General features: G+C 48.0%; 1 protein-coding gene across 1 annotated transcript; it reads right to left on the bottom strand.

The window, feature by feature from the left end:
* Positions 1-965: 965 nt before the first annotated feature.
* Positions 966-4,239, bottom strand: NFKBIA (NFKB inhibitor alpha). The gene is made up of 6 exons (XM_004436404.3): positions 3,885-4,239; positions 3,186-3,294; positions 2,641-2,851; positions 2,286-2,374; positions 1,896-2,156; positions 966-1,543 (listed from the first exon to the last, which is right to left on the bottom strand). The coding sequence occupies exons 1-6, from the start codon at positions 4,109-4,111 to the stop codon at positions 1,496-1,498; spliced, it is 945 nt and encodes a 314-aa protein (XP_004436461.1). The 5' UTR covers positions 4,112-4,239; the 3' UTR covers positions 966-1,495.
* Positions 4,240-18,673: the final 14,434 nt, after the last annotated feature.

Below are 18,673 nucleotides of genomic sequence, written 5' to 3'. Positions count from 1 at the left end.
AAAATTTTCCTTTACTCCTCTTTCCACCTGGGCAAGAGATGCATTTTAGGGATGAAAATATTGATACAGAGCACCTAAACCCAAATTTCACAAGTTATTGATTTGTTGTGAAATCTTCTGTTTCTGTAGAATCATTCAGTAGTAGACTGACTGAGCTGATGAAGACCCTTCAAACCTTTCTTATCACTTTTATACCACAGCTGGTAACAAAATAGGTTGATTTAGAGGTGGAATGCATTTAAGCTGTTAACCACCTGAAAACAAGAGTATATTAAATAAGTTAGCCACCTGCCTGTCCTGCAGGTGACCCTGGACAGGACATTCTCTCTGGACTTGTTTCTTCCTGTGTGAAATACAGGATGTTATGCAATAGCTTGTATTTTTCTTTTGCACTATGTGCCTGGCACTCTGCTATGCTTTTTACATGGATTGTCGTGTAATCTTCCCAACAGCCCAGTTTATAAATGAGGAAATGAAGGCTCAGAGGTGGGCACCTGCTAACGAATATTAGTGCAGTCCCATTCCAGAGCCCATGTCCTCAGGAACTTCCAGTATTATAGGTTTCCAGCTAAATAAAACGTGAATTCAGCATACTCCTCTTGGCCAAAATAACTTCCTAGAGTGGAAGTAAGGGTCCTGGAATAGTTTAAGCCAAGAGGATGAGTCAATGACAATGGAGAGCCTTCCAGGTGTGGGGTGGCAGCAAGCCGCTCGCCCTAAGCCTGAGACTGGTGTTTCCTCTCATCTAGCAACAGCCTCCCCTCCCACGCACGGGGCCCTGGGGCTGCCTGCAAAGCCTGCTGGGGAGGCTGGTGTCTACAGTGTGAGAAGCTGCTCTCTGAAAGGGTTCCGTGGCTGGCTGTGGTAAGTGCTCCCACACAACTCTCCACCTCTACCTCCACCTGAGGATCGAATGACTCTCAGAAAAGGAGTCCCACGCAGCCTGAAGAAAATGATCAGGATAGTTCTGTTTGTAAAAATCTGTTTAATAAATATACATCTTAGAAGTACCAAAATAATTAGCAACAAAATACACTATGTACACCATTTACAGGAGGTGTTTACACAAACTTGGACAGGTAGTGGCTTTTAACCCGATACCACCAAAAGGTTCAACCATACACCTGATTGTTACATGTCACAGGAGACAACTGGGCTCAGCCACTGAATCCAGGTGGTTCAATCAAGAAGCACAATAAATAAAATGTATTCCTTTCATCAAATTTTGGACCACGTTCTCTAAAAGCCCCACAAAGGTGAGGTTTAAAAGGGGTTTTCTTGGGATTCCAGTGATCTTGCTTGTCCCCCTTCCAAAGTTCACAAAAATAACCAAATGAGAGCTGATCCACCACAGTAAAATGTTTCAGGCCAGGCAGTGTGGTTATAAGTAGTACACTCTTTTGATTTTTTTCTTTTTTCTTTTTTTTTTAGAAAAATAAAACTCTCTTTTTGTACAAATATACAAGTCCATGTTCTTTTAGACACTTCCTGAAGCTCATAACGTCAGGCGCTGGCCTCCAAGCACACAGTCATCATAGGGCAGCTAAAAACAAGAGGAAAAAAGGCACGTTAAACTTCAGAGCTTTGCCAAGGGGGCTGGGATGATGGTGGGTGGTGCTAGTGGGAATAACTCAGGTATTCTTGGACTGCATTCTCTATAACCCAAATATAAATTAACTTGACGGACTGAGGGAGTTTTCCTTTAATGCTCCTCTCCTTAAAAAGGGGCAAAAGAGAAAAGACACACTCGTGGGATACTAGTTATGCACAGGCAAGTTTGAGAACTTCACTATGTTGAGACCTTAGGGAAGAGTAGCTCTAGGGGCCTGGGAGGGTGCAGGGAGAATGGCCACTCTAACTGCTTTTTGCAGAGTGACAAAGAAGTTGAGATTCACCTCGTCCTCTGTGAACTCAGACTCCGTGTCGTAGCTCTCCTCATCCTCACTCTCTGGCAGCATCTGAAGGTTTTCTAGGGTCAGCTGGCCCAGCTGCTGCTGTATCCGGGTGCTTGGGCGGCCCCAGGTGAGCTGATAGGGGGAGTAGCCCTGGTAGGTGACCCTGTTGACGTCAGCCCCACACTTCAACAAGAGGGACACCAGGTCGGGATTCTGCAGGTCCACTGCGAGATGGAGGGCAGTTCGGCCATTACAGGGCTCCTGAAACCAAAAGGCATTTGAGATGTTTAGATGAGTCTGGAATTTCTGCTTGCAACAAGAGCACATAAAGTCTTGCTGAGGTGGGCCCTGGAGCCTGATGCACTCCACCTGGAGGCAGGAAGCACTCACCTGAGCATTGACATCAGCACCCAAGGACACCAAAAGCTCCACGATACCCAGGTAGCCATGGATAGAGGCTAGGTGCAGACACGTGTGGCCTGGAAGGACAAAATGAAAAAAGTATAACTATTTGTTTCAACTCGCACATCTCAAGCAGAACCTTTCACCTATTCCTTTAAGGGACAAACTTGAAGAAGCCAGGGTTCTGAACGAACTTTGTAAAGGCATCAGACAGGCCTTTTGCATACATATTAGCTCAACCTTTACGTGGTGATAATTTAAGCTCTTGCCTAGACTCCTTCAGTTGCCTGTCCCCCCTTCTCCATGTCACCTGCCCTCTGATGAGGAGGGCAGCCAGACGTACCATTGTAGTTGGTGGCCTGCAGGATGGAATGGAGGTGTTGGGCCCCGTAGGACTGAGTCAGGACTCCCACGCTGGCCAGGCAGCCCTGCTCACAGGCAAGGTGTAGGGGGGTATTTCCTCGAAAGTCTCGGAGCTCAGGATCACAGCCAGCTTCCAGAAGTGCCTTAGCAATTTCTGGCTGGTTGGTGATCACAGCCAAGTGGAGTGGAGTCTACAGACAGAAGAGGGAACACAAAGAGAATAAGCCACGGGCTAAACCCACAGTCTGAGTTCCCTTGAACCCCAGAGAAGTCCTGCTTGTGGGTGCTGCTCCTCCCAGACAGGTACAAGGGACAAAGCAAATAAACACCAGAGCCCCCAGGTGGGCTTCATAAAGGCCTCACCAAATCAATGAATTCTTTACTCTAGGATGTTGGCAGATTCCAACGTAAAAGGTCAGGGCAGACAATGACCAGTGACTGTTCATTTATAAAGGCTTGGGAGCAAGTGTGCTAGATCCAGCTCCCCCACGGGGTCAGAGGCACTGGGCTGAGCAAGGGGCGCACCTGCTGCAGGTTGTTCTGGAAGTTGAGGAAGGCCAGGTCTCCCTTCACTTGGCGGACCACTTCCATGGTCAAGGCCTTCTCTTCATGGATGATAGCCAAGTGCAGGAACCTGAGGGAAGAGAGGGAAAACCCCCCAGGGCTGGTGAGCGCATTGCGTGGGGCGCGGGGAGGCGCGGGCTGCGGGGGATTGCGCAAGGCCGGGGTTTCTGGAGGCCGCGGCCGCGGTGTTTTCCGCGAGGTTATTATGAGCTGAGTGTTCCTGGCAGGCGCCCAGGGACTTTCCGGGCCCCCCCGCGCCGGGCGCCGGCCAGCCCGCCCCGCCCTCCCGCCGGCCCGGAACGCCCTGTACTTCCCCTCCCGGCCGCGCGGCGCCCGCCAGCGGGCCAGGAACGCCCGCCCCCCTTATGCAAGCGGGGACTTCGCGTCCCCGCCGCCGCCCCGCCCCCGGCCCGAGGACAGGGACGGGGGGGGGGGGGTGGGGGGGTGTGCGCGGCTGCAAGGCAGAGCTGCGGAACCCCGGCCCCGGGAGCGACCCCCTAACCTTCTGCACCCCCCCTCCCCACCGGAGCCCTGCAGCTCTGCACCGTCTCGGGGACGGTGCATAAACCCCGGGTCCGAGGCCCCATCGCGGGCCCAGCGACTCGGGCTGCAGGCCCTTCGCCCCCACCCGGCCCCGCCACCCAGGCCTGCGACACTTACGAGTCTCCGTCCTCGGTGAGCTGCTGTTTCCAGGGCTCGGCGCCGCGCGGCGCCTCCTGCGGCTCCAGGCGGATCTCGCGCAGCTCCTTCACCATCTGCTCGTACTCCTCGTCCTTCATGGAGTCCAGGCCGCTGTCGTGGCGGTCGTCCAGCAGCCGCTCCTTCTTGAGCGCGTCCCGGGGCCCCTCCATGGCCCACTCCTGGCCGTGCTCGGCGGGCTGAAACATGGCGCGGAAAGGCTCGGCGCGGCTCCCCTGGTGCGCTCGGCCGCGGGCAGCGCTCGCTCTCTCGCAGCGTCGAGCGCGGGCGGGCGGGCGGGCGGACGGCGCGGCGGCTCCGGACTGTTGTGGGCTCGGCAGCGCCGCCGCGCCGCCCTATAAGCGCTGGCAGGGGATTTCTCCGGGGCGGGGTCAGGCGCGGGGAATTTCCAAGCCAGTCAGACCAGAAAAGAGAACTGGCCTCGTCCTCTGCTAGGGGAAAAAGAACTCTAAACCCTGAGCCGGAGTTCAGCAGAGAAACTCCCTGCGATGAGCCACTGGGGTCATGTACAGGGAACTTTTTGATGAAGGCTGAGTGGCTGGAAAGTCCTCCCGACCGGGCCCCCTCCCCCGGTACTTCCCTGCAGCCTGCACTCAGTAATCCTGTCCGTCTGCAAGAATCCTTCTTTCCCTGGGGTTTCCCACGATCGATTTGATTAGGGGTCCTCGGCTGCTGAGATTCCAAGGACGTCGACCTGCTGGGCGGTTCCTCTTTAGGGTTTGCCAACCTAACGGTCCTTTCCGATTTTTGATCTTTTGAAAACTCGAGTGGAAATGATGGCTCGGTGTAGGGATTCGCTTCCCTAAACGTCTGTCTGCCGAGAAGGACGCACTGGCGGTTAGAAGGTGGAGTGCGGGCTGCCTCTGTGTTCCTGCCAGCGCCAGGCTCTCGGCAGTGCAGGGAATGTGGCACCCCCCAGCCCCTCGCGTTAAAAGTGGAAATGCTTGGAGAACCCTCAAATCATTTCCTCGGGATTAACAATCTTGGTGACTGGGGGAGGGACAAGCACTGGGCCAGTATGCAGGAAAATGCTGAATATGACTGTATTTTTTTTTTTTTCAAGCAGAGCAAGGTGTTAATCTTGTCGTAGAAGTTGTAGATACCTTGCAGTAATGAAGTCATCACTGAGGTCGTGTTCTCTGATTTGCACTGTGCTGCTGCAAAGAATGGATCCTGAGCCTACCTCTGGCTGCCCAGCTGGGTGACTTTCCAGAAGCATTTGGAGAAGAAGGCTGAAGAATGGGTTGAGTAGTGTCTTATCCAGGATTGGGCCTTATGGATGGCTGGGAAAGTAACTGCTAGGCCACTGCAAGGCAGCCAGCCCTAACATTGCCCCCTCCTGCCCCTGCCTCCTCCTTGCTCTCCTGCGCTGGGGGAGGCAGTGGTGGAACCTATCGGTGCAAACGTGGGTAGTCGCTCCAGGCTCCCCATCCCCTGGTTTCACCTGCAGAGATAGAACTTATGCTCCCCACCCTACCCCCACCTCTTAGGCAACAAGCCACGGACTGAGTTCATCTACTTCTAGAATTGGTCCAGGCAAAATAAAGCAACTTTGGTCTAAGTTCTGCAGAATTAGCCCCAGGAGGCCTCTATAGTTTTGCAGAGATTTCTGCAATCATCTTTAACTTGATTGGCCGTGGACTAACCAACCTTTCTCTTCTCATCTCCCCCGCCCCCGATACCTGAATGTAGGGAACCTGGGTCCATGGGGGTGTGAGACAAAAGATGCGGAGGAAAGGTAAAATCAGGAAATAAAACCTTCGGGGTAGTGATGATCACATGTTAAAATGAAAACTTCCCAGGGATAGACCCCTTTGTATCTGCAGGCATATGATATTCAAATGTACGATTACCGGGGCAAGGTGGGAGAGCAACTACAGGCAGGAGATCTCCATTCCAGGCTCTACCTCGAATCAACTGCCTATTAAGTTGGAGAGATCAGTTAACTTTGCTGTGATATACCTGTTTTTATAATAATAAGATTGGACTTAATGCTATTTAGAGTTTTTTTCCAGCTTAAAAATTGGATTACTTGGTCACAAATGCATTTATAACTCTGCTTAAGGGGGCCATGTCTCTTGGAACTATCAGTGTAAATGTTTGGAAGAACTCCAGCACTTTATGTAGCACATTGTTAGTTCCCGAACTCATCTCGTAAGATAGGTATTACTCCTGCTTTCCTAAGAAGAAACTGAAATGCGGAGAAATTTAGCTAGGCACCCCGTGGCAGGTTATCTAATTTCTATTCCAACATATTAATCATTTGGCCAAAGCAGTCATAGTATTAACACTGTGAAAGCATATTGTGAAAATGAGAAAATAATTTGGAAGACATTCAAAGTGCTTTCTACTCCAATTGTTAGACAAAATGGAGGGTTGATGGCCTCCTATCTGGGGATAATCACGTCTGTAAAAAACATACACAAGCGTCGAACTCGGAATGCCTCACTTAGAAAGGATACTTTAGAAGAGAATTTTTAGCTGCAGGTTTACAAATGATCATTAAAAAGAAAATCATGCATAAGTAAAACGTTTCTCAGGAATAAGTGTCTTTGCACCTCCTTTTTTTGTTTTGTTTTTGTGTTCCTGAGGCTTTCAGGACCTGGTGGTGTTTATTCCTGGTTGTTTAGTGTGACACCTAGTGGTGAGATGCAGGCCCAGGCAGCCCAGATTTGTCACCTGCTATTGGAAATTTGGGGAGGTGCTGAGCCTTGATGACCTGTCCCCGTGGTGGGGATTCCCAAGGAGGTGCCTTTTGTTTCTCTGCAACCTGGGAGACAGTTTTGAGTAATGTAATCCAACAGGTTTTCTCTCTACCGTAAATAGCTCTGTTTGGTTTAGATCAACAAACATTACAACTTGGCCCATAAAGAACATACCTGGAAATCAGAGAGCATAAGCAGATGGGGCAGGAGAAGACGCCAAAACTGATTTTTGGTTTAGAAAGAACTTTATGGACTCAGAGACTTAGAATTCTCCCCACCTCATTGTCAAACATTTTAGCTAATCTTGACCATTTTAAAGATGTTAAAAAACTCATTTTTAGTGTCTTTTGGCATTTTTCTTTTTAATGCAAGAGGCAAAAGAATGAATAAGTTCACCTTGAAGCTGCTTTGTGTTTTAGCCCAGGATGCGGCCGTAGGGGATGACAGGATGGCCAGTGATGCTCACGCTCTTCTTGGCTGGGAAATGCCCAGTGTGGACCGAACCTACTGCCTGAAATGCCCAGTGGCCTGGCAGCGTGGGGGAGATTTTTCTGTAAGTTCAGCCAGCTGGTCCAACATACTTGGCTTTTCTTAACGTCATGGGCAGGGTGTCCTGTGCCAGTTGCCCTGGCCAATTAAACCAAAATTATTTTAGCCCCAGCAAACTGAACTCCTGAAAAAGGCTACCCATTGCTCAGTGCAGCCGGGCCTGGAGAGAGAGGGGCCATGACAGAGTCCTGAAGGGCAAGCAAGTCAGGCACACTGCTCATGGACAGCCCCACTGTGGAATTCTGAATTTATATCCTGCTTCCAATCCCAGGCTCAGTCTTCTTTCCTCCTGTGGTGGTTAGCAACCGCCTCCATTCATTCCCCTCGGAATGTAGAGCTCCCAAGCTCTGGATCTTTCTGCACAGAAAAACAGCTGTCAGGACCTTCATTTGTAGTGACTTAAAAATAAAACTGTCAAAGCCATCACGTGTTTCTTTTGCTACAAATTCTGCAATTTAATGGGGATCAAAGCTTTAAAGGGTCTAACTCAAATACTTAACCCATCAGGGCTGGACAGGTTTCACAGATGAGTGACGCCGGCCATGTGAGTCCAAGGGGAAGTGGTGGCGCCTCTCACAGTGTAGACCTGAGAGAACATGTCCCTCACACTCAGCTCAGATGAGTTTTTCCAGGTGGCACTTTGAGTACAGTACTCATATTCCATTGTTAACGAAAAAATCAGAAAATGGATTTTTTTTTTTTTTTGGTGAGGGAGATCAGCCCTGAGCTAACATTTATTGCCAATCCTCCTCCTTTTTTTTTTTCTTTTTCTTCCCCAAAGCCCCAGTAGATAGTTGTATGTCATAGTTGCACATCCTTCTAGTTGCTGTATGTGGCGGCCTCAGCATGGCCAGAGAAGCGGTGTGTCGGTGTGCGCCCGGGATCCGAACTCGGGCTGCCAGTAGTGGAGCGCGTGCACTTAACCGCTAAGCCACGGGGCCCGCCCAGAAAATGGATTTTGATGTGAAATTTTTCAACTTTTAAAACGTGTGAAAATCAGACAAGAATGCATTTCTGCATCTTTTGGTTAAATCAAAAGATTTAGGCCCTGAGTTTACAACCTCTTTTTCAGCTAAAGTATGATGTCTTCATGGTGCCTGGGGGAAGGCACCCACTTTCAGCTCCCTGGCATCGTGGGGTCTCGGCTCCTCCGGGTGACTGGAGGCTGGGGGTAGAGTGTGTCTGTCCAGGAAGGTCGGTCTGTCTCTGGCAGGCAGGGTTGGAATCAGAGGCTCTAAGCCCTGAAAAGAGAGTTATCCCTCCTCCAAAGGACTTTTAAACACTACACTGTAAAATAAGTGTAAGTAGCTCAACAGAGTTCTGATTTATCTCACAAGGACCACTTAGGTGTTTTTTTTTAACTCATTCTTTCAATAAACACCTCTTTGAGGTGTACCTGCTCTGCTGGTGCCCCAACCATGTGCCCAGTCTGCCTGTTGGGTAACCTGCTGCCAGGGAAGGAGAGGCCTGCAAGTGTCACCCCCGGCCAGAATTCCTGGCTCTCTCTTTCCACTGTTTGTTGGCAGTAACCAAGTCATATCTGTAGGTGTGTAGGGTTGATCATGTTCTGTTGTGTTCAGGGAGGAGCAGTTGGATCAGGAAGGGGGTGGAGGCTTAACAGCACATTGCTTCCTCTGCATACCAGTATATTTGCTATTTTCGGTGGGAGGGTGTAAATTCATTCTGAGTGTAGTCAGGGTATGAGGATACTTAGCACTGGCGCATTTCCACACAAAGGTCTGGTACTCCGCAGATATGGGACATAAATGATAGGAGGACCCTGCTCTTGGGCACCATAATCAGGTCAGGGGCTCATGATCCCTCAGCATCAGAGGCAAAATCTGCCACCAGAAACTATATGGGGCTGTGGACCATTTTTTTCCCTCTATGGTCTAAGGTCTTGGGAATGGTTTAGGACAAAGGTAAACAGAATCATAGCTGCTGAAAGATTTGCTTCAGATCACAAATAGAGTGAAGATTTAGGAACCTTCATCCTCAGCCCTTTCTCGTAATCACTGTGATAACGTCTTTCCCAAACCTCCTTTTAGAGTGCAGCTTACTTGGATTGGTATTAGAGATTGAGATGTGTCTTGGATTCTTATCTCTGAGGCTGTTAATGGGGGATACCAATAAAAAATTGATTCTGAAATTATTCTTAGGCTGATTTTTAAATACTGAAAGCAAATGACAGAGAAAGAAGGGTCGCAAACAGAAGCCATGAGCAGGGAGAAAGGGGGAGATTGGCCTGGAACATTTTTCCTTTGTTACCAGGTCTCAGCTGTCAGAGTCCAGTCCCATGACTGTGACATATTCCCTCTGGATAAGTCACTCAGCTCAGCTCAGGAATGCTCATCATTTCCTATATCCTAGGGCTGTTCATAGGCTACAGTTGAGGGATTATTTTACCAAGAACACGATTTTCAGAAAGTGAGGTAGATTAATGCATCACCAAATCCTTAGATGCTAATATTTGAAAATTGGTCCAATTTAGAAGAGAAGTCAAAGGGCGTGGGAGATAGCGAATGGGTTGCCCCTACATTCATTGATGGAAACTCAAGAGGCGAGGGGGATGCGGGCCAGGGTGACATGAGTATAATCTTGGTAATTAATCCATCTGAGCATGACGATGGAGAGAGAGCAGGGAAGCACACGTACAACCTATCACAACGTTGGCTCTGCTGCCTTGAGGGCTCAGATCCACGCCCAAGTGGCCAGGGCATCAGGGCAGGGAGGTAGAGGGAAGGATGACGATTCACAGGAGAAAGAGGCGGCTAAGTACAGGAAACGAGCATGCAGGAGGGGGAGTTAGGTAGGGAGCCGCAGTGGACTTATTCCTTCACAAACGGCAGAATCTAGACACCAAGATGAGGAGCACAGTATGGATGGTGCTGTCTGCAGCGACATCTTCAGGCCGTCTGTGGAATAACTGTTCTCCGAGGAATCACGTTTTCTTAAGGAGATTTCAGGAAAGTTGGGTTGAGGATGTGCCCCGACACTGGGTGTTGAGGTGTGATTGCAGTGCATCGTTTATCACAGTCCCGGGGGAGCTGGGAGTGTTCCCTCTCCTGAAGTCCCTCTTAGCCAATCAGTTCAGTTCATCCTGCTTTTGAAAGGACTCCAGCCCATCCCCTTCCCAGCTGCACTGTGCCCACATTAGTGCAGACCCTATTTTACTAGAGCAGCCTCGAAATTTGTTCTTTATACGTTTATTGAACAATTACCAGGGCCAGTGCTTGATAGGCTTTATCCTATTTAATCTTCACAACCATTCTGTTGGGCGGTATCATTATCTCTGTTTTAAAGGAATCTGAGGCTCAGACAGGTTCAGTCACTCAGAAGGCAGAAGCCAGCCTTCAAACCCACCGTGCTGCCCCTCCCAGTGTTCCTCTCCACACTACAACGCACGATGTGGCTTGACTGCTCCTAGCGTAGAAATTTTCAAAAGTATTGGCACAAATTATATGTTATATTTTCTATAGTATTAAAAATTAGTTGTTTTTCAATTGAAACATAATACTTGCATGTGGTTAAAAAATTCAAGTATGTTGTATAAAAGGATTACAATTATACAATTAAGTCTCCTTTCACTACTGTTTCTAACACGTTTTTGTCATGTCGTTTCCTGTAACAGACAGTCTAGTGACGTACCCTGGCCTGTAGGACAGAGTCTGAATTCCTCAGGCAGCACTAAAGCCCTCCAGAGTCAGCCTCCGCCCCGCTCGGCCACTCCTAGTCCCCATTTCTCCCCAGCACCAACGCTCTGCTCCAGCGGCCCTGGCCTTCTCCGGGGGGCGCCCTTTGCTCCCCCTCCCTGTCCAAGGACCAGCTTCTTTCCACTTCCTTGCCAGGACCCACCCTTTCCAAGAGTCCTTCCCCGTCTTCCTCTCCCTGGAAAGCTCTGCCCTCTTCTGAATCCTTCTAATTCGTGTGGTCTGTCTTGCACACTGGGCCTGTGGTCACACGTGGCCTTGTACTTGCTCATGCCCCCTTGTGACTCTAGTCAGACATGTAAGGATGTAGGATGGAATGGACACCGCTGGGTGGGGAAGAGAACGTTCATTTCTTCTGCATCTCCCTTTTCCAGTCCATGGTTTAAGGCACGAGGATCCTCTTTTTGTCAGACCTATCATAACTGTTCTTTGACTCTTCTTCTCTGTTAATACCTCACTCTCCATCCACTCAACTTTTCTTCTCTGTCTGGAAATTATCTCAAGAGCTCATCTGCTCCCACTTCTGCATGGAGTGAGTAAGGTGTTATCATTCCCATTTTACAAAAGAAGCCAGCATTGTGGAATAAAGGCTGTTAGGAGGGCAGGAGGGCAAATGGAGCCACCACAGGACTCAGCCCATCCGGGGATTGGAGCATTAGTAGGAGGCATGAAGAGAGTATAAACAGACCTAGATCATGCCCCCTTCTCTTCTTTCCTCTTCTGCTGCCTGAGATTAACCTCTAGGGTGGGGCCCAGGGAGAGGAAACCTCTCCTTCAGTACGGCAGTAGACGAGGTCCTGGAGGCTTGCCTATAGCTTAGTCCAGCTCCTAGGACAAGAGATCAAAAAGGAAATTGGGGCACAAGCTCTACTTTAGAGGAATAGATTAGCATTTGCTTAAGAGTATCGCGTGTGCCAAAAATCCTTTGAGGACATGGAATGAAGAGAAGAAGGCTGAATGAGAATCGGTCTGGTTGGTTGAGAGGTTGGCCGGCAGGACGATGCATCATCAGAACCCCCATCAATGGACTGCAAGTCTGAAGGCCATGGACACGGGACTGGCTGGACTGGCTGGACCCAGGGGAGGTGTAGCTGTTAAGGCCCAGCAGCTGCCTTCCAGGGTGATCTTTGATGGCTTTCAGAAGCAGCAGCATTTCCAACACAAAATATCATAGCTCAAGAGCTTGACCTAGTTTGACAAAGCGTACATACGCTAACCTAATCAGTATTTACATGAAAAGCCTACTGGTGTACCAAGAATGATGTGTGGTTTGTCATCTATCTGACTCTATCTATCTAGCGCAATTCATTTCCCAGGTAAGTGTCCCTTAAAGAGGACATCCTGGGGAGGAGGTTAGATTATCCAGTGTAGGCTCCACATCTTGGACTCTGATCACAGAGAACTTCATTCATAACCTTACATATGAAAGTAGCACAGGGAGGCTGTTAGATGTATGAGATGTCAGGGCATCTTTGCAACTTTCCACTGTTAAAGGCTTTACCTTCTCACTTCAGGTCTTTATTCTCACTTCAGGTCTAGCAATTTGTCAGGCCAGCGCTGGGTGATTCATCTTGGCAAACGCAAGATTGAAAATTAACACAGAGGTAGATGGAGGGCTGCTGTCTGCGGGGTGTTGAACTGAAGCTAAAAATAGGTGGGGGTTCCTGGGGCAGCCTCCTTCGTGGCCACAAGCCCCACAAAAGGAAAACTCACCGGGGAACTCTGCCCACAAGAGAGGACAAAAGCCCCCGCCTCTGTCACCCCTTTTGTCCCACTGAAAAAGCTCAAGGTGACAGTGAATTTGCTGCTTTCAAAATGTCATGGCTCCCACAGACAGGCTCTCGCTCGTTCCACCCCAGACCTCCGATCAGAGGCTTCCCCTCTGGGTAAGTTCACCTTCTTAATCCCTGCTCCACGATCAAGCACAGATGTCTCCCCTCACCACCTGTAGCTGTGTTTAGTCAAAGGACTGGTTAAGATGGAGAAAATGTGAAATATTGACACACATGGCTAATATGAAAAAGGAAATCTCTAAATAAAAAAGGTATTATATCTAAAGAAGAAATAAATGTTAGTTTGTCAAGCGTTTATTAAGCACTTATTTTGTGCCGGACGCTGTGCTGGGGTCTGGAGGTACAAAGAAGATAAAACAGAGCTCCTGCTCACAAGGAGCTTGTAGGCTGGGGGGAGATAGTCAGGAGAACGACTGATTCTAGTATGGAGGGAGGAGGGCTGTGGCTGAGGGGAGGACCAAGTGCTCTGGGAGCTGGAACAGGCAGCTCAGTCAGACTGGGAGGGTTGGTCAAGGATGGCTTGTAAGGGACAGGGAGGAGTCAGTTAGAAAGGGGGAAGAAGGACGTGCCAGGAGAAGGTCGAGTCTGGTGAAGTGCGGAGGAGCGAAACAAGCAGTGGCACGTGGCCTGGTGTGTGGTGGAGGGAGATGAGAGTGTCAGGCAGGAAGGGGATGGTGCACGGCCGTGTGACTGAGCAGAGAGGCTGGAACAGCCTCCTGAGAGCCACAGAGAGCCCCCGAGGAATGTTACAGGGTGGCTCTCATCAGTGAGGGTGTTAGAACTCAGGGGGGCAGATAGACTGGAGTGGGTGAGGCATGAAGCTGGTGACCAGTTAAAGGCAGTGACTGGAGAGTGAAGAAGAGAGATGGCTAAAGAGAGTCCGAGAGCAAGGGGCTGCAGGTCTCGGTTCTCGGTGATTGGATGAGAAGGAAGAAGAGAGGGCAGCATCTGGGAGCTTGCAGTTTCTGACTTGGGCTACTTAATGGGAAGACAGGAGGAAGAGTGGGTTGGGGGACAGACGAGGAGTTCTGTCTTGGACATGTTAATTTGAGGGGCCTGGTGGATGTAACAGGGGATTTAATGTGGGGAGTTCTAAGAGAATGAAACATTTGGAGGTCATCAGCTTATTTGAGAAATAGCTAAAGTCAGGGTGAGGACAAAGCCACCCAGGAATTGTGTGTAGAGTTCCAGGGACCAAGATGGGAAGGACAGCATTTAAGGAGTGCGCTGAGGCTGAGAAGCCAGCAAAGGAAGCTGAGAAAGAACATCTGAAGAGACAGGAGGGAACCCAGGAGATAGGGCCGTCTCAGAAGCTGAAAAGGTGGGAGGTAGCAGAAGACAGTCATTGTCAAAGTGTCAAGGACGGCAAGATTGTGTGTCTGTATGAATTGCTCACGAATTCAGGCGAACTTGAGAAGAAAAGGCCAGGCTGAGAGAAAAGACAGTTTTACCTAAGATATGCTGCTTCATGACTTGCAAACATACAATTACAAGGCTAACTCAAGGGGTCCTTCAGGGCTGTGATGGAGAGACTTCCCATGAGTCCATTAAAAGCATATCATAAAAATTTAGCATCTCTTTTATTTTGTAAGTGAACAGATAGAGGAAGCTGAGATTAAGGCATGTACCCAAGGTCACACCACTAAATAGATCAGGACCAGAATCCAGATCTCTGGATATTGAGCCCACTGCTCTTTCCTCTGCATCAGTGTTTGCTTTTCAGACTTCGGCTTGCATTAGAGTCACCTGGTGGACTCTTAAAACACAGATTGGTGAGCCCCATCCCCAGAAACTTAATTCACTGGGTCTGGGGTGGGCTTGAGCATGCATTTCTTACGAGTTCCGGGTTCGCTCTTCGTTCTATCCTGGGACCACACTCTGAGAAACATTGCTCTATACGCTTCTTTATCTCTAACGCCTTTTAGGACTTGAGGATTCTAGAAATCAGTTAGGTCTCCCAGGTTAATCATTCTCTAAGAAACCTTTATAGTATTAATTTGCTTAGAATATTTTCTTGATGTGAATTGGCATGTCCTTGTGGAAAGTATGAATATGGAACTGAACTGTATTCATTCAAAACTCTATTTCAGGCACTCGTACTGTTCTAGACACTCTTCCAGGCATTGGAGATATGGTCAAAACTCTGTGCTCAGGGAGCTGACACAAATATACTAGGTAAATGAATAAGATATATAATATGTTAGAGTGCTAAGGATAAAAATTAATCAGGGAAAAGGGATAGAAATGTCAGGGCAGGAGGACACATTGAAATTTTAAGTAGGGTGGCTGGGAAGACGAGAGGGCAACATTGAAGGGAAGATCTGAAGGAAGGGAGAGTGAGCTGTGCAGACATCCAGGGGAAGAAGGTGGGGCAGTATTCAGGGAGTGCAAAGGCCCTGCGGTGGGAGCACTCTTTGAGGAACAGCAGGGAGTCCTCGTGGGCGAAGTGGAGTGAATCGGGGAAGAGTAATAGGAAATGAAGTCAGAGATAACAGAAAGCCAGATCAATGCTGGGATCTTAAGAATTGATTTTTACAACATTTAGGAAATTCTTCCATAAAATGTCACTCCTTTTCTCTTGTCCTAAAATGTGCTATTTACTTCTGAGGAACGTTATGTCCCCAACTTGAGCTGGGGATCTCCCGACACTGAAGTGTTATAGACGTTCCCTCCACAGAGTGCCTGATGAGTCGGCTCAGCTGCTCATTTTCCCAAAATGATTGAAGACAGACTGGTGTGGAGAGACAGCTATAGAAGGAAATGTGTTTCTGCGGCCACCTTTTACGTCTACATGTGTACTACCTCATCACCCTCCTGATCCACACCCCATCCTCCCCACCCCCGCCTTCTTCACTAAATTCCAAGAGAATCGCCCTGGCAATGTCGGCCACATTTTTTCTGTATTACAAGTTACATTGTCTGCACTTCTGGGAAAAATTGACCCCACCCCTGTGAGTCGTGGGCGGTGGCTCAGACCTTCAGTTTGTCAGCCTACGTTCTTTCTATGGTCAGGCCTTTTGGGTCTTGGCCCACCCCACAACGACCTGTACTGGGGGAAAAAAAGACTCATTAATGCATTAAAGGACAGACTAGGATGATTGTCTTTCTGGAAGGTTACTGAATTTATATTCAAGCATATAGAAATCTTGAAAGTAACAGTTGCGCCACAGTCAAAGGCCAGCTACTAGGCTGGGCGGATCATTGTTTTCAGAAAGCTTTGCATTTTCTTCTGTTCTCAAGTGAACAATCTGACCTGGACTAGAATGGGGTCTATGGCAGAGTGAAGTGCCTCACAGTTGTCTGTGGAGCCTGGGGCTAGGTCCTGCACAAAAACCTAGGATGAAAAAGATACAGTCCTGGACTCTAAGAGGTTATGTCGTGGACTCTAAGAGGTTATGTCGTAGGCATCTGAGAATGTAGGGGTATTTATGAGGATTAATCTTTTTCACACTGGTACACAAGAAATATTTTCCAGCAGAACAAAAGAGAATTCTAAGCTTCCCTCACAACTTGGTTTTGCGTCTTTAGAGACCACATTTCTTTTCCTTGAACAGAATATAGTTTTCAAGCCATATTGTCAAGTTATCTGTGGGTAAAAATTATAAAGTATTGGTTTTAAAAGCACATGAGTTCTCCCTGATGACTTTTTTTCTTTCCAGACTTGAGTTAGCTCTCAGTGGCCCCATAGAATAGAGGGTGACTGTCTGTAGGTGAAGTTCTCCGCCTTTGTGTATTTTTCCGCCCAGAAAAATGCACCACAGGTGGGCAGCTCTGAGACCCTCGGCACCTGGTCCTGCTCCTAGGGTCCGAGGCCTCTTTGGGGCAGGGACGTTTGTTGTGGATCCCTAGAATCTTAGCCGGTAGGAGCTGAAGTGACCTTTAAGGTCATTTAATCCATACTCCTTTTATGCTTAAAGCATATCTCAATATCTTTACCAAGTGGTCTAGCAACTTTGGTAAAACACCTCTGCAGGAGGTGAGTTCTGATGGGGTTAATCCGTTCAAGTGAAATTCAGTTCCATTAAAAGAGAGGAAAAGGAGACGTGGCTAATGCCTCGTTTCTTTTGCCAAATGAAACAATACTGTGGCTGGAGAATCAAGAATATCTTTTCAGAAAACAGCTAAATGGCAAGCACCCTATGCTCGAATTTCCCTCCTAAGGAAAAAACAATCCTGAAGGCCAGACCACAATAGCAAAATGCTTAATAGTGCCCTGACCTCAATGAGCCGTAGTTCCTTGTCTCCACCAACAAAAACAAATGCTACGGCCTGGTCTTTACGTGAATCGCTCCGTGAAAATGATAGCAAATGTAATGACCCAGACAGCTGCAATTATCTAAATGTCTCCCTATTAGCCATTTGAATGGCTAAAGCCTTCTAATTAAATCAGAGTGAATGTTAATTGAAATCTAATAGAGCTTGCATCCGTGGGATTAGGTATCAAGATTCGATTCCAATATTGTTAAATTACAGACAAGGCCCATCAAGTCACAAGAAAAATAAATATTGTAACCTCAATGGCAAAAGGAGATGAATTCTTTCAATAAACAGGCGTCAAACTGGAACTGGTTTGTATGGTGTCACCGCCACCTGCTGGGACTTAGTGGAACTGCAGAGACAATCTTTGGAAGCGGGGTGCAGCTATTTGTTTGCCTAACCCAAGAAGTTTCTTGACAATCAAGCAAGAGAAACTGCCCAAATTTGTATATGGTTAAATATGATTATTGATCATGGAGAATACTAATAATGATCATTTCTGGAAGAAGCAGCCAAGAAGATTACAGCTGGGAGGGCATATGTGAGCAAGAACTAGAGATGAAATTGGATGGGCCCGTTGGGACCAGACAATGGAGCGATGCTGAGTGAGTGGCTGGAGAAATGAGCCATAACGCTCCCCACGTCCCAGGTGACTTCATCCCTCCCTAGTCTCTGCTACGGGAGATTCATTTACTGTTTGTAATACCTCTAGAATACATAATATTTGTTGAATCTCTACTACAGGATGGACACGGTCTCAAGATCCTGTTGAGTAATAAAAGTATAAAATGTGGCCCCTTCCTCAGGGAGTAAATAATCAGTTCTGTGGAGGAATTTGAGAAAAATATAAGATACCTTATGCTAGTAATTAAGGAATGACTTTTGTCACATACAGTCATGCCCCACATAACGACGTTTTGATCAACAATGGACCGCATATACTGTGGTGGTCCCATAGGATTATAATGGAGCTCAAAAATTCCTATTGCCTAGGGGCCGGCCCCATGGCCTAGTGGTTAAGTTCAGTCTGCTCTGCTTTGGCGGCCTGGGTTTTGTTCCCGGGCGGGGACTAAACACCACTCATTGGCGGCCATGCTGTGGCAGTGTCCCACATATAAAATAGAGGAAGATTGGCACAGATGTTAGCTCAGGGGAAATCTTCCTCAGCAAAAAAAAAATAAATTCTATTGCCTAATGATATTGTAGCTGTCATAACATTGTAGTGTAACCCATTACTCGTGTGTTTGTGGTGATGCTGGTGTGCTGCCAGGCGTATAAAAGCATAGCACATATAATTATGTACACTACATAATACTTGATAATGATCATAAACGACTGTTACTAATTTATGCACTTATTATACTATACTTTTTATCATTGTTTTAGCATGTACTCTTTCTACTTGTTAAAAAAAGTTTACAGTAAAACAGTATGCCATGTTACACTGGCAGCAGCCTCATGCATCTTACGTTTACCGTGTCTCTTTTTTTTTTTTTAAGACTTTATTTATTTATTTTTTTCCCCAAAGCCCCAGTAGATAGTTGTATGTCATAGCTGCACATCCCTCTAGTTGCTGTATGTGGGACACGGCCTCAGCACGGCCGGAGAAGCGGTGCGTCGGCACACGCCCGGGATCCGGGCCTGGGCCTCCAGCAGCGGAACGCGTGCACTTAACCGCTAAGCCACAGGGCCGGCCCTACCGTGTCTCTTGATTGCATCATTTTCTCTTGTGCTTG

This window comes from Ceratotherium simum, chromosome 3 (assembly GCF_057802395.1).
Source record: "Ceratotherium simum simum isolate JZ-2026a chromosome 3, ASM5780239v1, whole genome shotgun sequence".
NCBI classification, from domain to species: Eukaryota; Metazoa; Chordata; class Mammalia; order Perissodactyla; family Rhinocerotidae; genus Ceratotherium; species Ceratotherium simum.
The sequence above is the reverse complement of the archived record's forward strand: the minus strand, read 5'-3'. Positions and strand labels throughout refer to the sequence as shown.